We start from the raw sequence: 20,985 nt of genomic DNA on the forward strand, positions 1-20,985 counted from the left end.
AGGCGGAGGTCCTCCACCTCCGCGCTCTGCGCCGACAGAACCTCGTTGGCATTAGCAAGCAGGCCCTTTTACTGCTGGAGCTAGTCCTAGATGTCCCTCTCCCGTCAGAGGAACAATGACTTCCCGAGGGACCGGGTCTCAAGCTCCTAGATAGGCAAAACAGGGGTCATTCACTACGAGAAAACTCGGAAAAAGACAACATCGCATGAGAAAAGAAGGCGCGAACCTGGGCTACCCTGGGCTGATCATCGGCCACGACGGACCGCGCTATCCGTAGTGACCAGTCTGCTAGCTGGCGGTATTGCTCAAAGGTGTCCTAGCGCCCCCCTCGGCCATGTCCTCGAGGGCGAACAGAGGCTCCCCCTTAGGGTCATCCCGGCTCTTCCAAAGGACATGCGGGTGATCCCACCCGTGGGGCTCGGGTCACACCCGCACGAGGGCCGAGCTTCCCTCGCCCGAGGTTGGAGCCGGCTGCTCCATAGTGCCGGCCGCCTCGGCATCAACCACCTCCTTCGCCCAGGAAGTATCATCGGAGGTGATCGAATAGACCTCCACTTCCCGGACGCTCTCGTGCAACGGCGGCAAGCCTTGGACCGGTGGCGGTATTGAGGCTTGCCCTGCCTCCCCCTCCACTTCCTAGGCCGCCGGCTTCGCCGCACTCACGCCGGCTCCTGCCACCCCGGCCTCGGCGGTCTTAGGGGCTCTGGTCCCCGCCACCTCGGCCTTAGTGGTCTTGGGGGCTCTGGTCCCCGCCACGTCGGCCTCGGCAGTCTTGGGCACCCCGACCTCTATCGCCTTGGCCTCGGAAGTCCGGGGGGCCTCTGTCTCGCCCTCGGTGGCCTCGGCAACTGAGGGTGCCTCGGCCCCATCTGACTCGTGGGCCTTAGCCTCACGGGGCATAGACGTTTCCTCCCCCGCTCGGTCCATGGCTGCCTCAGTAACCTCCCCCTGGGCGACCAGCTCCTTCGGGTCAGCCCTCGCCGATGCCCCATCGCGCTGTACGGCGTCCTGTGCCTCCACCACCTGATGAGCGGTGGAGCCCGTGCTCACCTTGAGTGACTTAAGTGGCGCTAGGGCAGGCACCTCCGCCTTACACTTCCGGCTGAAGGCAAAACACCCACTTGGTCAGCATATGACCATAAAATGAGCGGGAAACGATGCGAACTCCGCTAAAAAAACACTCACCTCGAGTGGGGGTGCAACCGCTTCGGCACTGTGACCCGCCTCTGCAATGGCGGTGGCGGCGGCAGCGGCACGGCCTCCGTATCCGCTAGTGCTAGCCGGCCCTCGCCGGACTTTGGCACCCCCTCGGTCCTCTGCGGGGGCAGTTGCATCGCCCCTGCCACCACCTGCTCCACCTCTGCCATCGAGCCCACTAGGCTGACGGCGCATTTTCCCAACGCCCGCGCCTCGGGTGTGTCAGCCTCGGCCCTGGAGTGGGCGATGGCCGGCCCCGAGGCATCCTCTCCTCCTCCTCCTAGGGGTGCTGGCCCACTCGCCGATGCCTCGAGCGCCGTCTCCCCAACATTAGGGAGATGGTCCAGGGGACCCCGCCCCCTCTCGCTCTCATCATCTCCATCTGAAGCGTCTATTGATAGTGATGGTGATGGGGGCGCCTCCACCGGGAGACCATCCTGCCTTTGCTGTAGGCGGCGCTTCTCTAGTTCCTCGTGCGCGAGGATCCTCCTCGTACGCTTTGCCTCCTTGGCGTCCTTCCGCATCTTCTACGCCTCGGCGTGCGCCCGGTTCACCGCCAGCCGTGCTACGTCCTCAGGAACGAGCGGCGGGGAGGCTCACACATCCCTCATCCCCTGTAGGAACGGCGAACAAAAATAAAGGACCGGAAAATAGTAAGGAACAAAGAGGCCTCGGGGGCCGTAGTAGCGCGTGACTTACCAAAGAGAAGTACCCCTGCGACGGGCACATCACGATAGGGGCCAGACCACCACTCCTCAACTTCCCATCCACCATCTCCCTCACTCGATGTAGAATCTCCTCATCAGGGAGGGCAGAGGTGGACATCCGGATGCCCTCGATCGGCTCATCTAGTCTCATCTCAAACAGGCGCCACCATCGAGCCATCAGCGGCAGCACCCTCCGATGGTGGAAGGCCGCCACGACCACAGCCGCCATGAGGCCATGGCCGCGCAGCCTCTCCAGTCCCTCCAGGAGCGGCTACAGCTTGGGCTGATCCTCCTTTAGGATGCCATACCTCCACTTCTCTGGACAGCTCTCCATGATCCGCCCGGTGTAGGGGGTAAGCCCGCCGTCATTGTTGTGGAGGTAGAACCAGCTGGTGTACCAGTGGCGATTGGTCGAGGCAAGTAGGGCCGGGATGTAGAGGTGCTGCCAATCTTGGTGCACTTGGAGAGTGCAGCCACCAACCCTCACCACCCTCCTCGTGCCCATCATGCCTATCGACTTGGTGGTATGCCCTGCCCGGAAGAGGTGGAGCCACAACTCCCAATGGGGAGCAATCCCCCGGTACCCCTCGCAGACGGTGACGAAGATGGCCGCCTATGCGATGGAGTTGGGGTTGAAGTTGTGGAGCTCCACACCATAGTAGTGCGGGAATGCCCACATGAACCGGTCCACCAACAGGTCGAGGCCGCGCTCATGAAAGGACACGAAGCTCACAACGTAGCTGTCGCGGGGCCTTGGCTCCGGCTCGCCCAACGGAGGAATCCACTCTGGCCTATTGGGGTCGGTAACCGAATGGAGAAGGCCATCATTGACAAGCGACTGGAGAGTCTCCACGGATATGTCAGACTGACCCCAAGAGTCTGCCTCAATGACAATGGCACCGGCCATGGGGGTGATGGAGAATACGACTACGACGGTGAGCCTCTCTCGCTCTCTCTACCTTGACCCTCTCTCTCCTTCTCCATGGCGCTCTCTGTTCTAGCAACGGCACAAGGGCGGCAAAGGCGAATGTAGGCAAGGTAAGGAGGGGAGGGGTGAGGCTCGCTGCGTATTTATACAGGAAGGAGGCGAAACGGATGGGCGACGAAATCAGGAAAGCTTCCCTCAGATCCGGCACAGTTAATCTAGATCCAATTTTACCGCCCACGTACCCACCTTTTCCTCATTAATAGCGGGTGTGGTTATGTTCCATCCGCTGACACAGTGTCGCATTCGACCGCTATAGTGGCAGGTGCTGTTCTGCCTCCCTAAGAAAATTGCCTCAAAAGGCGCGCCTGCTGTTATCGAACCGATGGGGGGAGGGAATACCCCCCACCCGATTCCTTTCAGACAAAGGAACTGGGCGTCGAGCCCGCTATGGTCCAGGGGTTCGAAGGCTAGGCCCCCGAGAGTTTCAACAGCCGCCCTAGGGCAATAGAGTCAGGGACGACTACGGGCGAGCCCATACGGGGCTGAGACCCAAGCAAGCGAAACGCTTGGGATGCCCTAAGTCATGTCCGAGACTAGCAGGGAGGTCTCCGAATGGGATCCCACCGTAGGGAGGCACCGAGCCACTGGGGCCCAGCGAACGGCCCTGGCACCCATTAGAGAAACCCTCTAGTACTCTTGAAGTGCGTCTCTAGACCACTAGCCAACCCCTAGCGAATGGGGCACGGGCCTCCACTCGGACTTACCCGATAATAGCTCACCAGAAGTGCCACCGCTCGCGCCCATCGAGGGTAGCCTGGCATATTCCACCCCTCCTTCAGAACAAAAAGGATGCACGAGGGTCGTACAAAAAGCTAGGGAACCCCTGATGGCCCTCTTGCTCTGTGTAGAGGCTAAGGGGCTCTTCCTGCAACCTTGCCAAGGCCCAACGACCCAGGCTCGCACTCGAGGGGGCTCGGCAAACAACCCCTCCTTCTAAATGAAAAGGTTGCGCGAGGGTCATACAAAAAGCCAGGGGAACTCCTGATGGCCCTTTCGCTCCATGCAGAGGCTAAGGGGCTCTTCCTGCAAATATGCCGAGACCCCACGACCCAGGCTCGCACCTGAGGGGGGCTCGGCAAACAAACCCTCATGCGCGAGGGGCGCACAAAAAGCCAGGGGAAATCCTAATTGCCCTCTCGCTCCGTGCAGAGGCTCGGGGGCTCTTCCTGCAACCTAACCGAGGCCCAGCGACCCAGGCTCGCACTCGAGGGGGCTCGGCAAACAACCCCTCTGTCTGAACAAAAAGGATGCATGAGGGTCGCACAAAAGCCAGGGGAAGTCCTGACCGCCCTCTCGCTCCGTGCGGAGGCTCAGGGGCTCTTCCTGCACCTAAGACAAAGACAAGCAACCTAAGCTTGCACTTGAAGACTCAAAAAAACATGATAAAGGGCATCGAGCCCGTTACGGTCTAGGGGTTCGAAGGCTGGGCCCCCGTGGGTTTCGACAGCCGCCCAGGGTAGTAGAGTCAGGGACAACTATGGGCGAGCCTGCGCATGGCCAAGGCCCAAGCAAACGATCGCTCGGGATGCCCTAAGTCGTGTCCAAGACTGGCAGGGAGGTCTCCGAATGGGATCCCACCGTAGGGAGGCATCGAGCCACCAGGGCCCAGCGAATGGCCCCGGCACCCACTAGAGAAACCCTCTGGTACTCTTGGAGTGCGTCTCTGGACCGCTAGTCGACCCCTATCGAATGGGGCTTGGGCCTCCACTCGGACTTACCCGATAATAGCTCACCGGGGGTGTCACTGCTCGTGCCCACCGAAGGATAGCATGGCACCCTCCACCCCTCCTTCCGAACGAAAAGGATGCGTGAGGGCCGCACAAAAAGATAGGGGAACCTCTGACGGCCCTCTCGCTCTACATAGAGGCTAGGGGGCTCTTCCTGTGACCTTGCTGAGGTTCAGCGACCCGAACTCGCACTCACGGGCTCAGCAAACACAATAAAACCCCTCTCACAACACAAGAAAAGCCCCTAGAGGAATAAATTCACTCCTCTAGGGCCTCGGGGGCTACACCCAGCGGGTGCACTTGCGCGCACCCACCGAGGCCTCGAGTACGAAACACCATCCCGCCAGGAGCTGCTGCAAGCTGAGCCTCGTCAAAACCTCAAAGAGAGCGCTCACACTCTACCTGAGGCTTGGGGGCTACTGTCTTGTACCATGAGAAGGGGTCCCCTAAGCAACAATAGAAAAAATTGCTTAGACCCCATCAAAATCAAAGCCAAGGGACAACTATTAGCTAAACCCCAGACATGTCTGAGGTTTAGCTACTCTCCGCCTCGCTAGAGGCCTCGCACAGAAGGCCTCGGACGGCCTACCAAATCTCCACCTCGCTTGGGGCCTCGCATGAGAGGCCTCGGATGGCCTACCAGTTTTCCATCACGCTCGAGGCCTCGCGCGAAAGGCCTCGGCTGAGGAACCAATTCTCTGTCTCGCCCAAGGCCCCGCGCATACAGCCTCAGATGAGACGCCAATTCTCCGCTTCGCTCAAGGCCGGCTCGGCAAAACAACCCTGTCGCCTCCGCCTCGACCAACTTCTCGGACAAGACGTCACGTCCGACCGGTGTGTTCGACCGCTCCCACGATATCAACCGAACGACGGCTCGACACAGCGGCGTGGCCGACTGGACGCTAGTCACATCGAAGCCACACCATCCAGGACAGGACAGGGGTTACCGGGCACTATGCTCGGTACTTTGCCCACGACCGGCGCTCGTACTGCACTATGCTACCTAACCCCTGCTCCAGAAACAACGCGGCGTGCGAAGTTAAGTCCAGGTTACTATAGCCTCGGAATCAGTGTACAGAACCAACTGCTCCCCCACGCCTTGGTAGTCTACTTTAGGGTCTCGGCAACCTTGGGATTCATGCCAACCGATCCCCCTACGATGGCTCGGCCTCGGCACCAACTGGGCCTCGGCTCTTCACGCAGTCAACGCACAGCAACCAGTACATCGCTCGCCAGGCCCTGCATCCAGCCATCACTGGGGCTCCCACGTCGCACAAGTTCAGATGTGACCGGCGTGGTTCTCCAGCACTTCAAGGGTAGGACCACTCCATCAACCATGCCACCATAGTAATAGGCTATAGGGCTCGGACATGCCGCCTCTGTTCGCACAACGCCGCATAGCTAACACTTGTATCACCCCTTTACCCCCTTCAACTATAAAAGGGAGGGATTTAGGCCATTTCAGGAAGAGGGAGGCTCACGGGTTCATGAGGTAGACGAACACACACTCAACATTCTATAACACACACATTTCTCCGCTGCCTGAGATCAACATCTTAAGCAATCCACGCTGCTCCACGCAGAGACCTAGGACTAGCTCCCTCTCTCGCCCTGCTTGTAACCCCCTACTACAAGCATTTCGGTGCAAGGAATACAAGATCAATCTCTCAGACTGGACGTAGGGCACCCATTGCCTGAACCAGTATAAACCTTGTGTCTCTTTGCATCACCATCCGGGATTAGGGGCACACAGCATATTTTTACTAGTTGGTTGAGTGCCCATTGGTCCAAAACACAGATAGATACTATTTGATGTTGGGGTCCAGATGGTGGATGCATCCCGCAAGGAGAAGTTCACACTAAAAGCAATCATCTTTGTCACCATCACCGATTACCCCGGTCTCTTCTCACTGTCGGGGCAGATCAAAGGGAAGACCGGCTGCGTAATTTTCATCGATGGGACCTGCTACACTTACCTTAAGGGATCCAATAAGATGGTGTACACGAGGCATAGATGGTTCCTCACCAAAAATCATAGGTATAGAAGAAGTATTATGAACAAATACTTTGACAATCAGGACGAGCTGCAGCATGATCAACCGACGCAGACTAGTTGGGGGACAAAGCTGTATGAGATGGTCAAGGACATGGATCAGGTGGAGTTTGGAAAGATGAAGAAGCCACTTGAAGAGGGGCCCAAGCAGACAAGGAAGCGAAAGCGGGACCAGACGGAGGAAGTCCCCGCCACCGGTCCTTTCAAGAAGAAGTCAATTTTCTTCAAGTACCTGTCATATTGGAAAACACTGAATACACCCCATGCCATGGACTGCATGCACCTAGAGAAAAATGTCTTTGAAAGCACGATCGGTGTCCTGCTGGACATCAAGGGCAAGACAAAGGATGGTATCAAGTCACGAACGGATCTTGTCAATCTGGGCATCAGGCCAGACCTTCACCCGGGACCACCTCAGAACGGTAAAGTCGATATCCCGGGTGCGGCCTGCAACCTAATGCAAGACGAGATGATGGCTTTTCTTAAGTTGCTTAGGGGTATCAAGGTGCCGACTGGTTTCTCTTCCAACATCAAGAGCCTGGTCTCCATGAAAGACCTCATAATGACCAGCTACAACTCACACGACTGCCATGTCATGCTGACGGTGTTCCTACCAATTGTGATTAGGGCTATCTGTCCAGAGTACGTGAAGATGGTCATCACACGGATGTCATACTTCTTTAACCGCATCACCCAAAAGGTCATTGATAAGGCTAAGCTGCCTGCCCTGAAGGAGTTCATCGCGGAGACCCTTTGCTAGCTCAAGATGTGCTTTCCACCATCTTACTTTGATATTATGCCACACCTAATGATGCATATGGTTGATCAGATCCATCAACTGGGCCCCATGTACCTACACCAGATGTGGACGTATGAGCAGTTCATGTCCACCCTCAACAGATACGTCCGTAACCGCGCTTACCCAAAGGGCTCTATGATCGAGGCATACATAACGGAGGAGGCCGTGAACTGGTGTATGAGGAACATAAGAGATGGGAGAGTGATTGGGCTGCCTATCCATCACCACGAAGGCAAAACCTTAGGGATGGGGTGCACAGGCCAAAAAGTACGCACCGATGTGGCAAACCGAACGGTGCAAGAAGCTCATTATAGCATCCTTCATCGCTTAGTGAGCATGGAGAAATACATTGAAAAGCACCTGGAAGAGATCCATGCTGCTAATGACAGACAGCGCACGGAGGCATGGGTCCAAAACCATCACAAGAGCAATTTCATAGAGTGGCTCAAAGAGCAACACATACCCCTTGAAGGATGCCCTGATGAAGATACAGAGACCGTTAAGAGGCTTGTGTTAGGCCCATCCAGCCAAATCACCATGTGGCAAGGGTATGACGTCCAGGGCTACAGGTTCCACACGAAAGGCAAGGACAAGAAGAGCTCAGCATAGAACTACGGTGTTCGATACGAGGGCGAAGAAGAGTCCATGGGCTAGAGGAGGCAATACTATGGGCAAGTCGAAGAAATATGGGAACTTGACTACGGCCAAAACCTACGCATAACCGTCTTCCGTTGCCAGTGGGTCAAACCAAATGCGGTTGTAGTGGACAGTTATGGGCTAACCACCATGGACCTCAAAAGTATCGGCTACAAAGATGACCCATGGGTACTAGCAACCAATGTCGCGCAAGTGGCCTACTATATATATCTAGAGGCCCCAAAAAGGCATGTGGTTGTGTTCAGAAAGTAGTGGATTGTGGGAGCTGATGGGGTGCAGAGTCCCAAACAATACAACAACTACGAAGAGCTCGAGCTTTTTACCGATCATCCAAAGAAGATCAAGGCCATCGATGACCGATTCAACAAGTCCAGGATGATGCCGTGGGCCCACCCTGACGGTGAGAAGAGGACAGTGAAAGCACCTGCACCAAAATGATATATGTATCCCAGAGACATATATGTAATAATATAGCTCGATCTATTGAAGACAAGTTTTGTAACTTATTATTAATATCACAGAACCATACTACTCTACTAGTACTACTCAACCTACTGCTACTATCTATTGTACTAATACTACTCTCTACTACACACATGTACTCTACTACTACACAGCAAATGCAAAATGCAAAAATAAGTTTTAGGTTGATAATAAATATCAGTGTTAGATTGAATGAGGAAATGCAAAAATATTAACTGTGGCGGGCATGTAACAGCGCCCGCCGCGGTTAATAGATTAATCATGGCGGGCAGTCTAAGGTGCCCGCTGCAGTAAACATTTACCGCGGTGGGTGGCTTATATTGCCCGCCGCGGTTAATCAGTGGCTATATATGTGACCCCCGGCCCCGTCCTCCTCCCCCGTGCCCGTGCCCCACCCCCGACCTCCTCTCCCCAGAACCCTTGCTCCAGCCGCCAAGCTCCTCCGTGCTGGGCCCCGTCCCCGGAACCCTAGCGTCAGCCACTGAGCTCCTCCACGGCCACTGCACGCGCCCCCTGCCCCCGTCCTCCTCCCCCATGCCCGTGCCCCACCCCCGATCCTCCTCTCCCCGGAACCCTTGCTTCGGCCGCCGAGCTCCTCCACGCTGGGCCCTGTCCCCGGAACCCTAGCGCCAGCCACCGAGCTCCTCCGCAGCCACCGCACGCGCCCCCACCCCCGTCCTCCTCCCCGGTCACCGTCCACACGTCGGGCCCCATCCTCGAAGCACAGACGGGCTCTAGCCGCTACCTCCTCACTTGGAACCTGCTGCGCCCAGGCCGAGGTAAGAACTATGTTCTAGCAAACTAAATTCTACTCTGCTTGCTTGTTTCTTGCAAATGATCCCTGCTGGAGAAGTTTATCTGGCAGTAGTACCTTGGTTCTGTAATTACATGCTTCAAATCTCAACAGCATTGCCATAGCTTGTTTTATTTTGCTTTTTATTAGATATTTGTAATGTAAACTATGGGTCTCCAATGTGGACATCTCAACAGAGTGAAAAGTCTGAAAATATGATGTGTAGCTATAGTTACATCTTCTATAATTCATTTATATTTGAATATTAATATGGCCATGGTAAGAATTAATTATATAGGGTTCACAGAACTAGTCAAAATTGTACAGGATATAGTAAACTCCTTTTGGATTGGATGGCTGAAAATTGTACAGGATATACTACACTTGGTGAATTTTGAACTGCTATACTACTGATCTATGATGCTTTTGGTGAACCGTAGCATTTGAATTCAATTCTTTTTGCTGCCTATGATGCCAAAGAAATTTGTGACAAAATTCTGAGCATATGCCACTACCTATGATGCACCTTGCCTTTAAACTGATCACATGCTAAATTTGTGAGAATTTTGAGAGGAATTGGTCACTCTGCTGCAATTTTGCCAAATTTGATATAATTTTGGTGGTGGTGCTACCTATTTCTCTACTTAATCTATTCCTATACTGTCTGCTACTACTGTCCTCCTATACTACTCCTATACTACTTCTATACTACTGTTGTATACTACTTTCTAGCAGTATACTACTACTACTGCCTACTACTTTCTAGTAGTATACTACTACTAGTATACTACTACTACTGCCTACTACTACTCCCTCCTCCTCTACTCCCCCCTCCTCTACTGCCTACTCCTCTACTATGCTCTTGCTGACTAAATTGAGCAGTTCCTCTACTACTCTTACTTTTACTGACTAAATTTGATTGAGCTGTGATGGGGGTTTATTGCTGCCTATGTTGCCAAACAAACTTTTGAGCTGTACAGCTCTTACTCTACTCCTCTTACTCTACTCTACTCTACTCTACTCTCACCTCCTCTAGTCTTCTACTCTATCTTGATGGCCAAAGGACTTAGCCCTTTGGGGCCGAATTTTGAAACTATCTTGATGGCTTTTGTTTGGTATTTGCAATGATGATTCTTTTCACTCTTCTAAGCTGAGGCAGTGGCATATGCAATGATGTGAACCCTTTTATGCTGAGGCAGCGACGATGATGATCGAGTGCCCCCGCTAAACTAGGATGGCTTGTATACCAGATACAAGCAACCAGTTTAAAAGCGATGTGATGACAATGGGGCAAATATGAGTCAACTACTACTACTTTACTACTCTAGTACTACTCTACTTTACTACTCTATAACTGTGTCTATACAACTGAAATATGTATTCATTGTAGCTTTCCAATGGTGGAGGAACCGATAAGCGAATGGCGCGACCCTACCTCTAGTGCATCATCATCAACTAGCCTCAAGAGCCAAGTGTCCGTGACCCCGAGGCCAACAAAGAAACATCGTACAGAGGATGAAGATGATCTGACCTACCAACCGAGGGATGACGAAGTTGAAAGTGCGCGGTCTCCAAACCCTGAACAGATGCCGGTGGTGCCTCGAGAATTGAATTTCGAGGAGGAACAAGTCAGGGACAAAGAACCCCCCGCTCCATCTCCAACCACTTTAGGCAAGTCTAGGGGTTAGAGGACAAAGCTGAGAAGGGGGGAACACGGGAGGCACTAGAGGGAAACCCACGGTGAAGTCCATGTGATCCATGAGGTGGGACCAGAGGGAAACCCGTTGTCGCCACCCATGGTCCTTGCCAAGTTCAGCAACCAGGTGGCATGTATAGTCAAGGACAAGGTGGAGATCACTTGGGAGGAGTGGAACAATGTCCCGGTCGACTACAAGACACATATCTAGGGTGAGGTGACGAGGAGCTTCCATTATCCCGAGGACGCCGATTTGAACAAGTGCAGGGAGTGGGTCATGCACGTGGCAGGAAGAGCCTTTAGAAACTTCAAGTCCATGCTGACCAGGTACTACCTGAAGCTAGGCAAGTCACCCTGTGTCAAATACACTATGGTGAAGGAACATCATTGGGAAGAGTTCTGCAAACAAAGACCAACAAAAGAAGCAAAGGAAAAGAGCATCAAGTTCAGCGCACTCGCGAAGAAGAACCTGCACCCCCACCACTTGGGCATGACTAGGTTTGCTGGTAAGAGGCCCTAGTGGCGGGAGGAAGAAAGGGCTAGAGCTGCCGCTGGGCTTCCCAATCCATACGATGGTGTAGACTTGAGGGCTAAGGACTTCATCTATGCCCGCAAGCCGAAGAAGCTCAAGGAGGGCGCGAGCAAGTTCAATGAGCCCAAGTTCGAGGAGGGGGAGAGGGCTGTCATCGAGGCCGCTAAATCCAAGGATAGCTTCGAGGTTCGCAGGGGCCAGGACTTGCTAACCCTAGTGCTGGGAACCCCCGAGCACCGTGGCCGTGTCCGTGGCATGTCGTCGAAGATGAGCTGGAACTCAGTGGAGTCATGGCAATCCGACGCTGCCACATACCGGTCAAGGCAGAGGTATAAGGAGGGCATCTTTTAGAAGGGCTATGATCAAGGCATGGCTGAAATGATCAGCCGGTCCATAAAAGAAGCCTTCACGAGCAATGACCCAGATATGGTGTCGATGAGGTCACAGATGCTTTGACAGGCTGGCGTGGCCGTGCCTCAAGTTCCACAAGGGAAGACGTAAGGGCAGCCACTATCGATGATCGAGGATCGCCCAAGGCACCCCGTCAATGACATCCAGGAACCCATGCGTGTCCACCTCACGATCCTGTTCGGTAGGGCAAAAAAGTTAACTGTGGGTGACGGTTACATGCACCCCAAAGAAGATATCAAAGATTTCAACCAAGACCAGATCCCTGCCAACTATGCTGCCATGATACTTACATGGTATGCGACCCAATACGAAGAATTTGAAATGGAATATCCAACTGCAGAAAGGGTAATGATCCTTGGAGCTGCCTTGGGTTCTGAAGTCCTGTGGAACAAGGACGACATAGAGATCATTCTCTCGACGCTGACTTCTACATTGACGGCGACACCAGCATCACAACCATCCGTTACCGGATCTTGTACCCCCGATGATCCAGATCACGGCGACGGCGATGACAAAGGCAATGGCGGGGATGACAAGGGAAGGAACTCACCCCGAGGCACAAGCCCTCACCCTCGTTCTTCTCCTCCAACAACAAGTCCACCTCCATCTCCCGGCAGTCCGTCGAAGGGCATGAGCAAAGGACCAGGAGGCACAAGCCCTCACCCTTGTTCTCCTCCTCCAACAACAAGTCCACCTCCACCTCCCGGCAGTTTGTCTAAGGGCACGAGCAAAGGACCGAGAGGCACAAGCCCTCACCCTCGTTCTCCTCCTCCAACAACAAGTCCACCTCCACCTCCTGGCAGTCCGTCTAAGGGCACGAGCAAAGGATTGAGAGGCACAGAGAAACCGGGGGCAAAGACACCGCCTGCTGCCATTGCGAGCAAAGCCACTGTCCTCCACCGCCGGCAAAGACTAAAGGCGACCAAGGGCAGCTCACATACTCACTTGAGTTTGAAAGGTATGGTAGCGGCGAGCATAATTTGCTAATAACTTTTCTTTGCCATAATATGGTACTAACATTTCTATCCCAGGCCGAGATCACCTTTCCATCTATTTCCTGAATTGGATGACTGCCCTGGCCATTACGAGCATGGGAAGTTCATGATAACCAAGGCCCAACTCGTCCATGAGGACAGGTGGGAGACAAGGAGGTTTCATCTCTGGTACATGGAAGCGGCAAAAGCTGGCCTACATGGTTTTCTAGTCAAGGTTGTGGCGGAGTACTTCCACTTACCCGGTAACGATGTAGAACTCCCTATGGACTTCCATGACATGTACAAACTACTGCAGGAACAAGACCTTCACATCGCCCAAGTCACCTTGTTCTCTATGTAAGTGATGAATTGCGAGTTTCACATATCACCTGCCTTTGAATCGGTCAAGACTACTTATATATGCCACGATGGCTTGTCCTTGCAGGTTGATGGCCTATATATCCAAAGAACTAAAACTTGATGTTATCTATCTATCTCCAATGCATATTGCTCAAAGAATCATCATTGGTTACCACCTAGATGACAATCATCCAACCATGAAAGACTTGACCAAGCGACAGAAAGAGGCGCATAGGAAGAAACTGATGGACAATGAGAAGTTGAACATTTCAAGGTACATACTAGGAGCAATGAAGAAGATCAGGGGAAATGGGTGTATCCTAGCTGCCTACCACTTTGGGTAAGTCGAAGACATGCCTGTAGAGATAAGTGGGTAGCTAGCTAGAATTATTATTTCTTGTCGTAACCTGTATTTTGTTTCAATGGCGCAGCCAAGGCCTCGAGGGTCACTGGGTTGCATTTATCATCTACCCTCAGGATGGCAGGGCATGCGTATTTGATTCGTTGACAGTGCCAAACTTAAAAGGGTACAAGGCCTTTGAAAATTGCCTCAGAGTGTAAGTGACTGAACTGTCTTCTCATATGCGTTCTAATGCCCTGCCTAATAATAGTACATTTTATATAGCGCTTATAAGGAGTACATGAAGGATCCTGAATGCTATGATCGAAGAACAGAGAAATTTAAGGCTAAGCATAAGAACCGCATCAAAATCAGACGCAACTTTCCGGTAAGTATTTGAAAAGTTTAATTGTGCTTTCCGTTCATATGCGTTCTAATGCCTGTGTTGTAATGCTTGTGTATCAATCATGCAGTGAGTCAAACAACCGGTAGGATCACAAACCCATGGCTTCTACGCCTGTGAGTTCCTGAGGGTGTGCAAGCAGTACATCAGCAGTTGGAGGGTGCTCAAGAATGGATTGAACTGATCGAGAGACGTGCAGAGCACTCAACACAGCTTCAAGCAAACAAAGGCGGACATATGTAAGTTTGTCTTAGACAAATACGTGCTTGAAGGGGGCATGTTCTTCAATGAGAACAACCCGCTAGCGATTTTACCGGAGTACGAGAGGCTGAGGAAATGGCCCACAATGATGCGTCCGCAAGATTACACCTTAGTGCATGTATAACGACTTTAATATGTAAATGTAATGAATTAACGATGACAAGAACGACTAAGTGAATGTATATATATGTATATTATCTCATGTGTAATGCCTGCATACTTTTTAAGTTTAATCTGTGAAATCTGGATGTGATTTGAATTTGAATTTATATGCCTGCTGTATGTTATTTAAATTTATACGCCTGCTGTATTTTTTTTAATTCAGGAAATAATTTACCGAGGCGGGCAAATAATAAAGTCCGCCACAGCTAATGAACATAACCGCGGCAGGCCACAAAAGGTATCCGCCGCGGTAAAATAATTTACCGCGGTGGGCGGTGTCACGTGCCCGCCGTGGTAAAAGTATATTTACCGCAGCGGGCATGTTACACCGCCCGCCGCGGTAAATCGGTTAACTGCGGCGGGCAAAGCCGTCCGCCGCGGTTAAGCCACGATTTACCGTGGCCTCTAGGCCGCGGCGGACGGCTTTGCCCGTCGCGGGAAACCGAAAACGCTCGTCTCCCGTAAAGTTTGTGTAGTAGTGACATTATGTTTGTCGATATCTGGCTGAGCACTTTTCGTGTGCGCGAGAGACACACCTCGTGCTGCCACCACCGTTTGGCCGCTAGCGTCGACTCCAGGTCTTCGTCGCCATGCATGCAAGCGCATAAGCCACAGCAAGAACCGATAGAAGAAAAGTTTTACTACTCAGATCATTTATGTACATATATATCTGTGTTATCATGTATACAGATACATACATAATTTTGATATGACATAACTTTTCAGATACAATGTATGAAGTTATTTAAAAACAACTTATAAAATTCATTATTATGGAGTATTTTAACATAATTTAAAAGGAATTGTCGGTGTTATGTCATGGCTATGTGGTTTGTTAAGCTATTAAAGTAAATATTTATCCTAAGGTATGTATGTTTACTTGGTATGCATGGTCAAACATAGCATTATGGTTATTTAATTTCACAATTGTAGAAGTTTGTAATATAGAAATATATATGTCTTGTATATACATGGTCAAACATAGCATTGTGATTATTTAATTTCATAGTTGTAGAAGTTTGTAATTTAGAAATATATATGTCTCTTTATAAATACTGATCTATTCTTTTAATAGCATATATTAGTATTTACATATAGATTTGAGAGAGGTGGGTAATTTAGATGCAATGTGAGAGGGTTATTATAAATTATGTTTCATAATGACAAAGTGGGTAATTTAGATACAAATTTAGGGTGGTTTTTGAATTATTTTTCATAATGATAAGTGTTGGTCATTTATATACAAATTTAGGGGGTTATTTTAAATTATCTTTCGTAACAGTAGATGTGGGTAATTTATATGCAAAATTAGGGGGTTACTTTAAGTATTTTCATAATGGCAGAGTGGCAGAGGTGGGTAATTTTTTTATATAAATTACAATAGATCCAATGGTTATTATCGGAGGTGATGATTAGAGTCTACCAAATTAAAGGCCAGATGCTTCTGATTATTATGACAATTTCTAGGATTTATTTTTTTCCTAGCGCGTCTTGTGAGAGTTAACATGGTGTCTCTGTTGGGGCCTCTAATTAGTAATAGTAAGATACCTTTATGCATATATTTGTTTCATGTGACTTCGTGGACTAGCAGTAGGTCTATTGTGCTTATGAACTAATTTACCACCTACTATATAATTATACATATATATCTCTACACATATATTTGTTTTTGTTGCAAAAAATATGGGTATATATTCCATGGAATAAGGGGCATACCCCTGACCCGCCCATGTTTCTGTATATAGTGTTTTTTTGCGATTATGTTTCTGTATATAGTTTCATTTTCTTGTGCAATTTGTGTATTTCGTGATGCATCTGTTCATTGGTCAATGGCGACGTGTCAGATTTGAAAACAATGTAAATTCTGTCGGATTTAGCTGTCCACGTCTATAAAAAAAGTCTGTCAAAATATAATATATACCTTTGACCTTAAAACATGGGAAATAGATGCAAAATTACATGAGGTAAAAAGACTTTACGGCAGAGGGACACCATCTCTTTCTTCGGTTCGAGAACATATAGAGGTAAAATCACAAAATTTCGAAAACAAGGATAAAATCTCTATTTTTCTTTAAAACGAGGGCACGAACACCGATGGCCCTTAATGATACGTTGGTACTCAAATAATGGTCGTAGTCTTCACCAATAATGTTGGCCACATTAGGAAATTAATTATATAAGGTTTGTCGATATGTAGCTTGGTACTACTCCGTGACTGCTGTATGTGGCTGCCGTCACTATCGGAGACCGGCTCTTTGCCGAGTGTCAAATGGTTTGCCGAGTGTTGTTTTTCGAGCACTCGGCAACGATGCCATTGCCGAGTGTTTTTTTTGACACTCGGCAAAGAAGCTCTTTGTCGAGTGTTTTTTTTGACACTCGGCAAAGAGCTTCTTTGCCGAGTGTTTTTTTTATACTCGGCAAAGAAGCTTCTTTGCCGAGTGTTTTTTTTTACACTCGGCAAAGAAGCTTTTTGCCGAGTGTTTTTTACACTCGGCAAAGAAAATTTCAAAGCACATTTTGAAGCAGTAAATTAATTCAAATAAAAAAGTTTTCAACTACAAAGTTGTATAACTCATCAAGATGTACAATGTTTGTTTTGGTCTTTTCTTCATATGACAAAGTGAAAGTAAATTTGTTTACAAATCTAACATATCTCTCTGGTAGTTTATGAAACTACAAGAGAGATATATAAGATTCGTGAATAATGTTAGAACGACCATGTCGGATGAACAGATGACTAAACAACTAAAAAAAACTTTGTATATCTCGAAAAGTTATGAAACTTTGTAATTGGCAACTTTTTAATTTGAAATCTTGTCATGCAAAACTGTGTTTGAATTTTAAAAATTTAAAATTTGAACATTTCAAACGACCTCGGATGGAAAAACAACCAAAATAAACTCTGTAGATCTCGAAAAGTTATGAAACATTGTAGTTGGCAACTTTTTGATTTGAAATCATCTTGTCATGCAAAACTGTGTTTGAATTTCAAAAATTAAAATTCGAACTTTTCAAACGACCTCGGATGAAAAAACAACCAAAATAAACTCTGTAGATCTCGAAAAGTTATGAAACATTGTAGTTGGTAACTTTTTGATTTGAAATCATCTTGTCATCAAAACTGCGTTTGAATTTCAAAATTTTGAAATTCAAATTTTGTAAACGACCTCGGATGGAAAAACTTCCTAAACTAAAAGTGTAGATCTCGAAAAGTTATGAAACTTTGTAGTTTACAACTTTTTTATTTGAATTCGTTTAGGGCCTCAAATAAGAAATTTACACTCGGTTTAGTATAATATGTTAGGAACTAAAACGGAATCCAGACACAAGTGACAGCGTGGTGTAGTGGTAGAGGAGGTTCGCGCGCAGGGGAGGTCGCGGGTTCGAATGCTGCGAAATTTACTCGAAAAATGCCGGAGATGGGCGGGCACTGGCCGGTGGGGGCCTCCACCGATTAAAAAAATCTTTTTTTTTCCATTTTTTCGGGTTTTTTTTTTGTTCCAACTTTACCGAGTGTCGGGCACTCTGCAAAGACTTTGCCGAGTGCCTGATAAAAGGCACTCAGCAAAGAATTCTTTGCCGACGGATTTTTTACCGGAGGCTCTTTGCCGAGTGCTGCACTCGGCAAAGGCTTTGCCGAGGGCAAAGTAGCCTTTGCCGAGTGCATTAGGCACTCGGCAAAGCGCCGGTCTCCGGTAGTGCGTGTCGGTAGTGCGTGTCACTTCATGCTGACACTGCCATTTGGGTTCTAGCATCCACAGCAAGTCTTTGTCTTCGTCGTCGCCATGCATGCTTGCTAGCTGCCAGCAAGAAGAAATAGAAGAAAAGTACTGCAGCTCAAATCATAGGGAATGTAATGTGAAAAACAGTTAATAGCAACGGGATTTTTTTTAAGGGTCCGTTGACATTAGAGCAGCCCGGGACTTTTTTTAAGGGTCGGTTGACATTAGAGCAGCCCCTGTAGTGGCGTGTTTGGGCTCCAGCACAGCAGCCGCCCCTACATATGGCACAGTAGGGACGGCTGGTAATACGAGCGCCCCTACAAATACGTCGATTTGTAGGGGCGGCTGGTATATAGAGGCGGCTATTATCAGCCGCCCCTGCTCTGTGTATTTGTAGGGTGGCTAAATCAAAGAAAAATTAACCGCATACCACTAGCGCCGCCCATGGTTTCGGCAAAACAGCCGACACATGGCTCAAAACAAGTGGCCACACCCTCCTGTCGCCACACAAATGGCCACAAAGATCGAAACCACACCTGGATCCGGCCTGCTAACCTGTGACCATGCTGCCCCTACAGTGAACGCACGCATCCGCGCATGCAGTTGGCCCCGTCTTGCCTTGGCACCTGTACATGAAGACCAGCTCGTCATGGATTGCTCACGTAGACATCCTGAACGGCTGGATTGGAGGCCACGCGGATCCATCTTCACCGTTCATGCGATTTGTGTTTTCTCAGAGCCGATGACATCCTAGCCCCACCTAACGTAAGCACGCCCTCGCACCTGTTGTCCCGCGCCGCCCGTTCCAATGTTTTGGACGCGCCACTGAGTAGGCCCACCTCCCTCGACGCTCATGCCGCCATTTGCACCACGCGCCCAACCTGCTGTTAGGCTGACCTGTGGCCGCGCGACTAGTGGTTTTTGGAAGAACCAGCTGCGCTCGCGGTTTGTCCACCACGTCGGTGACACGTGGGTCCCCTTGGGCGACGTGTCACTTCGTGATTGGCTGCTGTGACATGGCTGTTGACGGAGCCTATTGTTATCTGGCCGTTGTGGAGTGGCCATGTTCACAGCACGCGGAGGTCTATAATAATGTTTCTTCTCTGTAAGATAGTAAGCACTACACCGTGACACACATTTACCTACACTTATGTGTTGGCAAAAGGCAGGTTTGGATGACATATTATGTGTTGGCAATTGTATATCGTTTTAATGTCTAATCATCTGTCGGCAATAAGACTGTAAGGCTACAAATTATCTGTCGGCGTTTCTCTACTGGCAGAAAAAGTGTCGGCAAAAATTAGAAGACTTACAAAGTGTCGAGTAGCCTATACAGGGCAACTGTGCAAGTGTCGGCCAAGGCCCACGCTGGGTAAAAATATCTCCTCCCCTCCCCCCCCCCCCCTCTCTCTCCTTCCGTCGATTCCTTTCCTGTAGCGCTCTCTCTTCCTCCCCAGCTCTCCCGACGCGGCCACGGCGGCGCCACTGCACCTCGGCAGCGCCGGCCCTCGACGCGGCGACGGCTGCCCTCCTCCTCCTCCTCCTTCCCCACGCCCTCCTCACGCCTCGTGGCCGCGCGGGCCGACGACGCCCCCCGCCGGGTGTTGCGCTGGTGCGGAGGGTGGCCGCCTCAGCCCCGGCCGACAGCGCCTCCTCCTCGGCGATGCGCCTAGGGCCTGCCGGTGGCTGCCAGCGCGGGTGCCACTCGGCGCTGCCTCCTTCCACCGATCCGCCTATGCTACTGTGGTCGACGAAACTCTAGCTGCCTCATCTCAATGACGCCGAATGCATCGCGAGCCACGACCGGCGCAGGCCGGCCGACCAAGCCTGTGCGTGGCCTCATCATCACCGGCGGCTGTGGCGCCTTACCTCGCCCGCTGAATCTGGCGGTATGTCACCCTCTTCCTCTCCTCCTCGGTCTCCTAACTCCTCCCCCAGATCCTCTCTCCCTCCACCTTTCCCCTTTGTCTAGGTGATTTATTTGCTCTACATTCTTAGCTAAGTACTGCTCCAGTTTTATGTCCTTGGGAATGAACCGTGAACCAATTTTGTGGTTACTGTGTACTTGGGTTGAATGCTTTTAGCTCAACTCTTCTTTAGTTCATAGAAATGTCTACTAAGAAGTCAGAGTTAATATCTTGCGGCTAGAACACGAGCAATCACTCATTCCTCCAAATAATTACTATGGCACTTGCTTTAGAAGTGAATTAGGTTGTCATGAATAATCTTTGTTCAACTTTTATTTGTTCATAGAAATTTCAATTAATGCCTTTTCTAACAGAACCTGTATTGCCTGATCTAATTCAAATGGGGTCAGTCAGACATTTTATGGGTTCTGGCTTTAAGTTTTCTACTATTAAGTAAAGTAGTTGTGGGACATGGAGAATAAAGTGTAAAGCCACCGACACAACACTGGGTCACACCACACATCTGTCTAAGCTTTAAGGTAGGATCCACATGCAACTGACCCAGAATATGTATACTCTGAAGTCTGTATCATTAGGTGATGGAGGCACATACTAAACCGTGTACAATCATGTGTTATCATTTCACATCCCCAACCAGGAATTGGATGTTAAATTTGTCTTATCAAGAGCACCAGAAAAAGTGTACCATTTATGACCCATTAGATAACTAGAAAGAAACTTCTGCTGTACTTTGCAAAGGAACTATGGTCCATGGAAGCAAGGAATACTTCATGGCCACAGAAGGATACGGGG

General features: G+C 50.0%; 1 protein-coding gene across 1 annotated transcript; it reads right to left on the reverse strand.

Annotated features, from left to right (window-relative positions):
• Positions 1-636: 636 nt before the first annotated feature.
• LOC136543010 (uncharacterized) lies at positions 637-1,721 on the reverse strand. The gene is made up of 2 exons (XM_066535598.1): positions 1,186-1,721; positions 637-1,102 (listed from the first exon to the last, which is right to left on the reverse strand). The coding sequence occupies exons 1-2, from the start codon at positions 1,719-1,721 to the stop codon at positions 637-639; spliced, it is 1,002 nt and encodes a 333-aa protein (XP_066391695.1).
• Positions 1,722-20,985: the final 19,264 nt, after the last annotated feature.

This window comes from Miscanthus floridulus, chromosome 3 (assembly GCF_019320115.1).
Source record: "Miscanthus floridulus cultivar M001 chromosome 3, ASM1932011v1, whole genome shotgun sequence".
NCBI lineage: Eukaryota > Viridiplantae > Streptophyta > Magnoliopsida > Poales > Poaceae > Miscanthus > Miscanthus floridulus.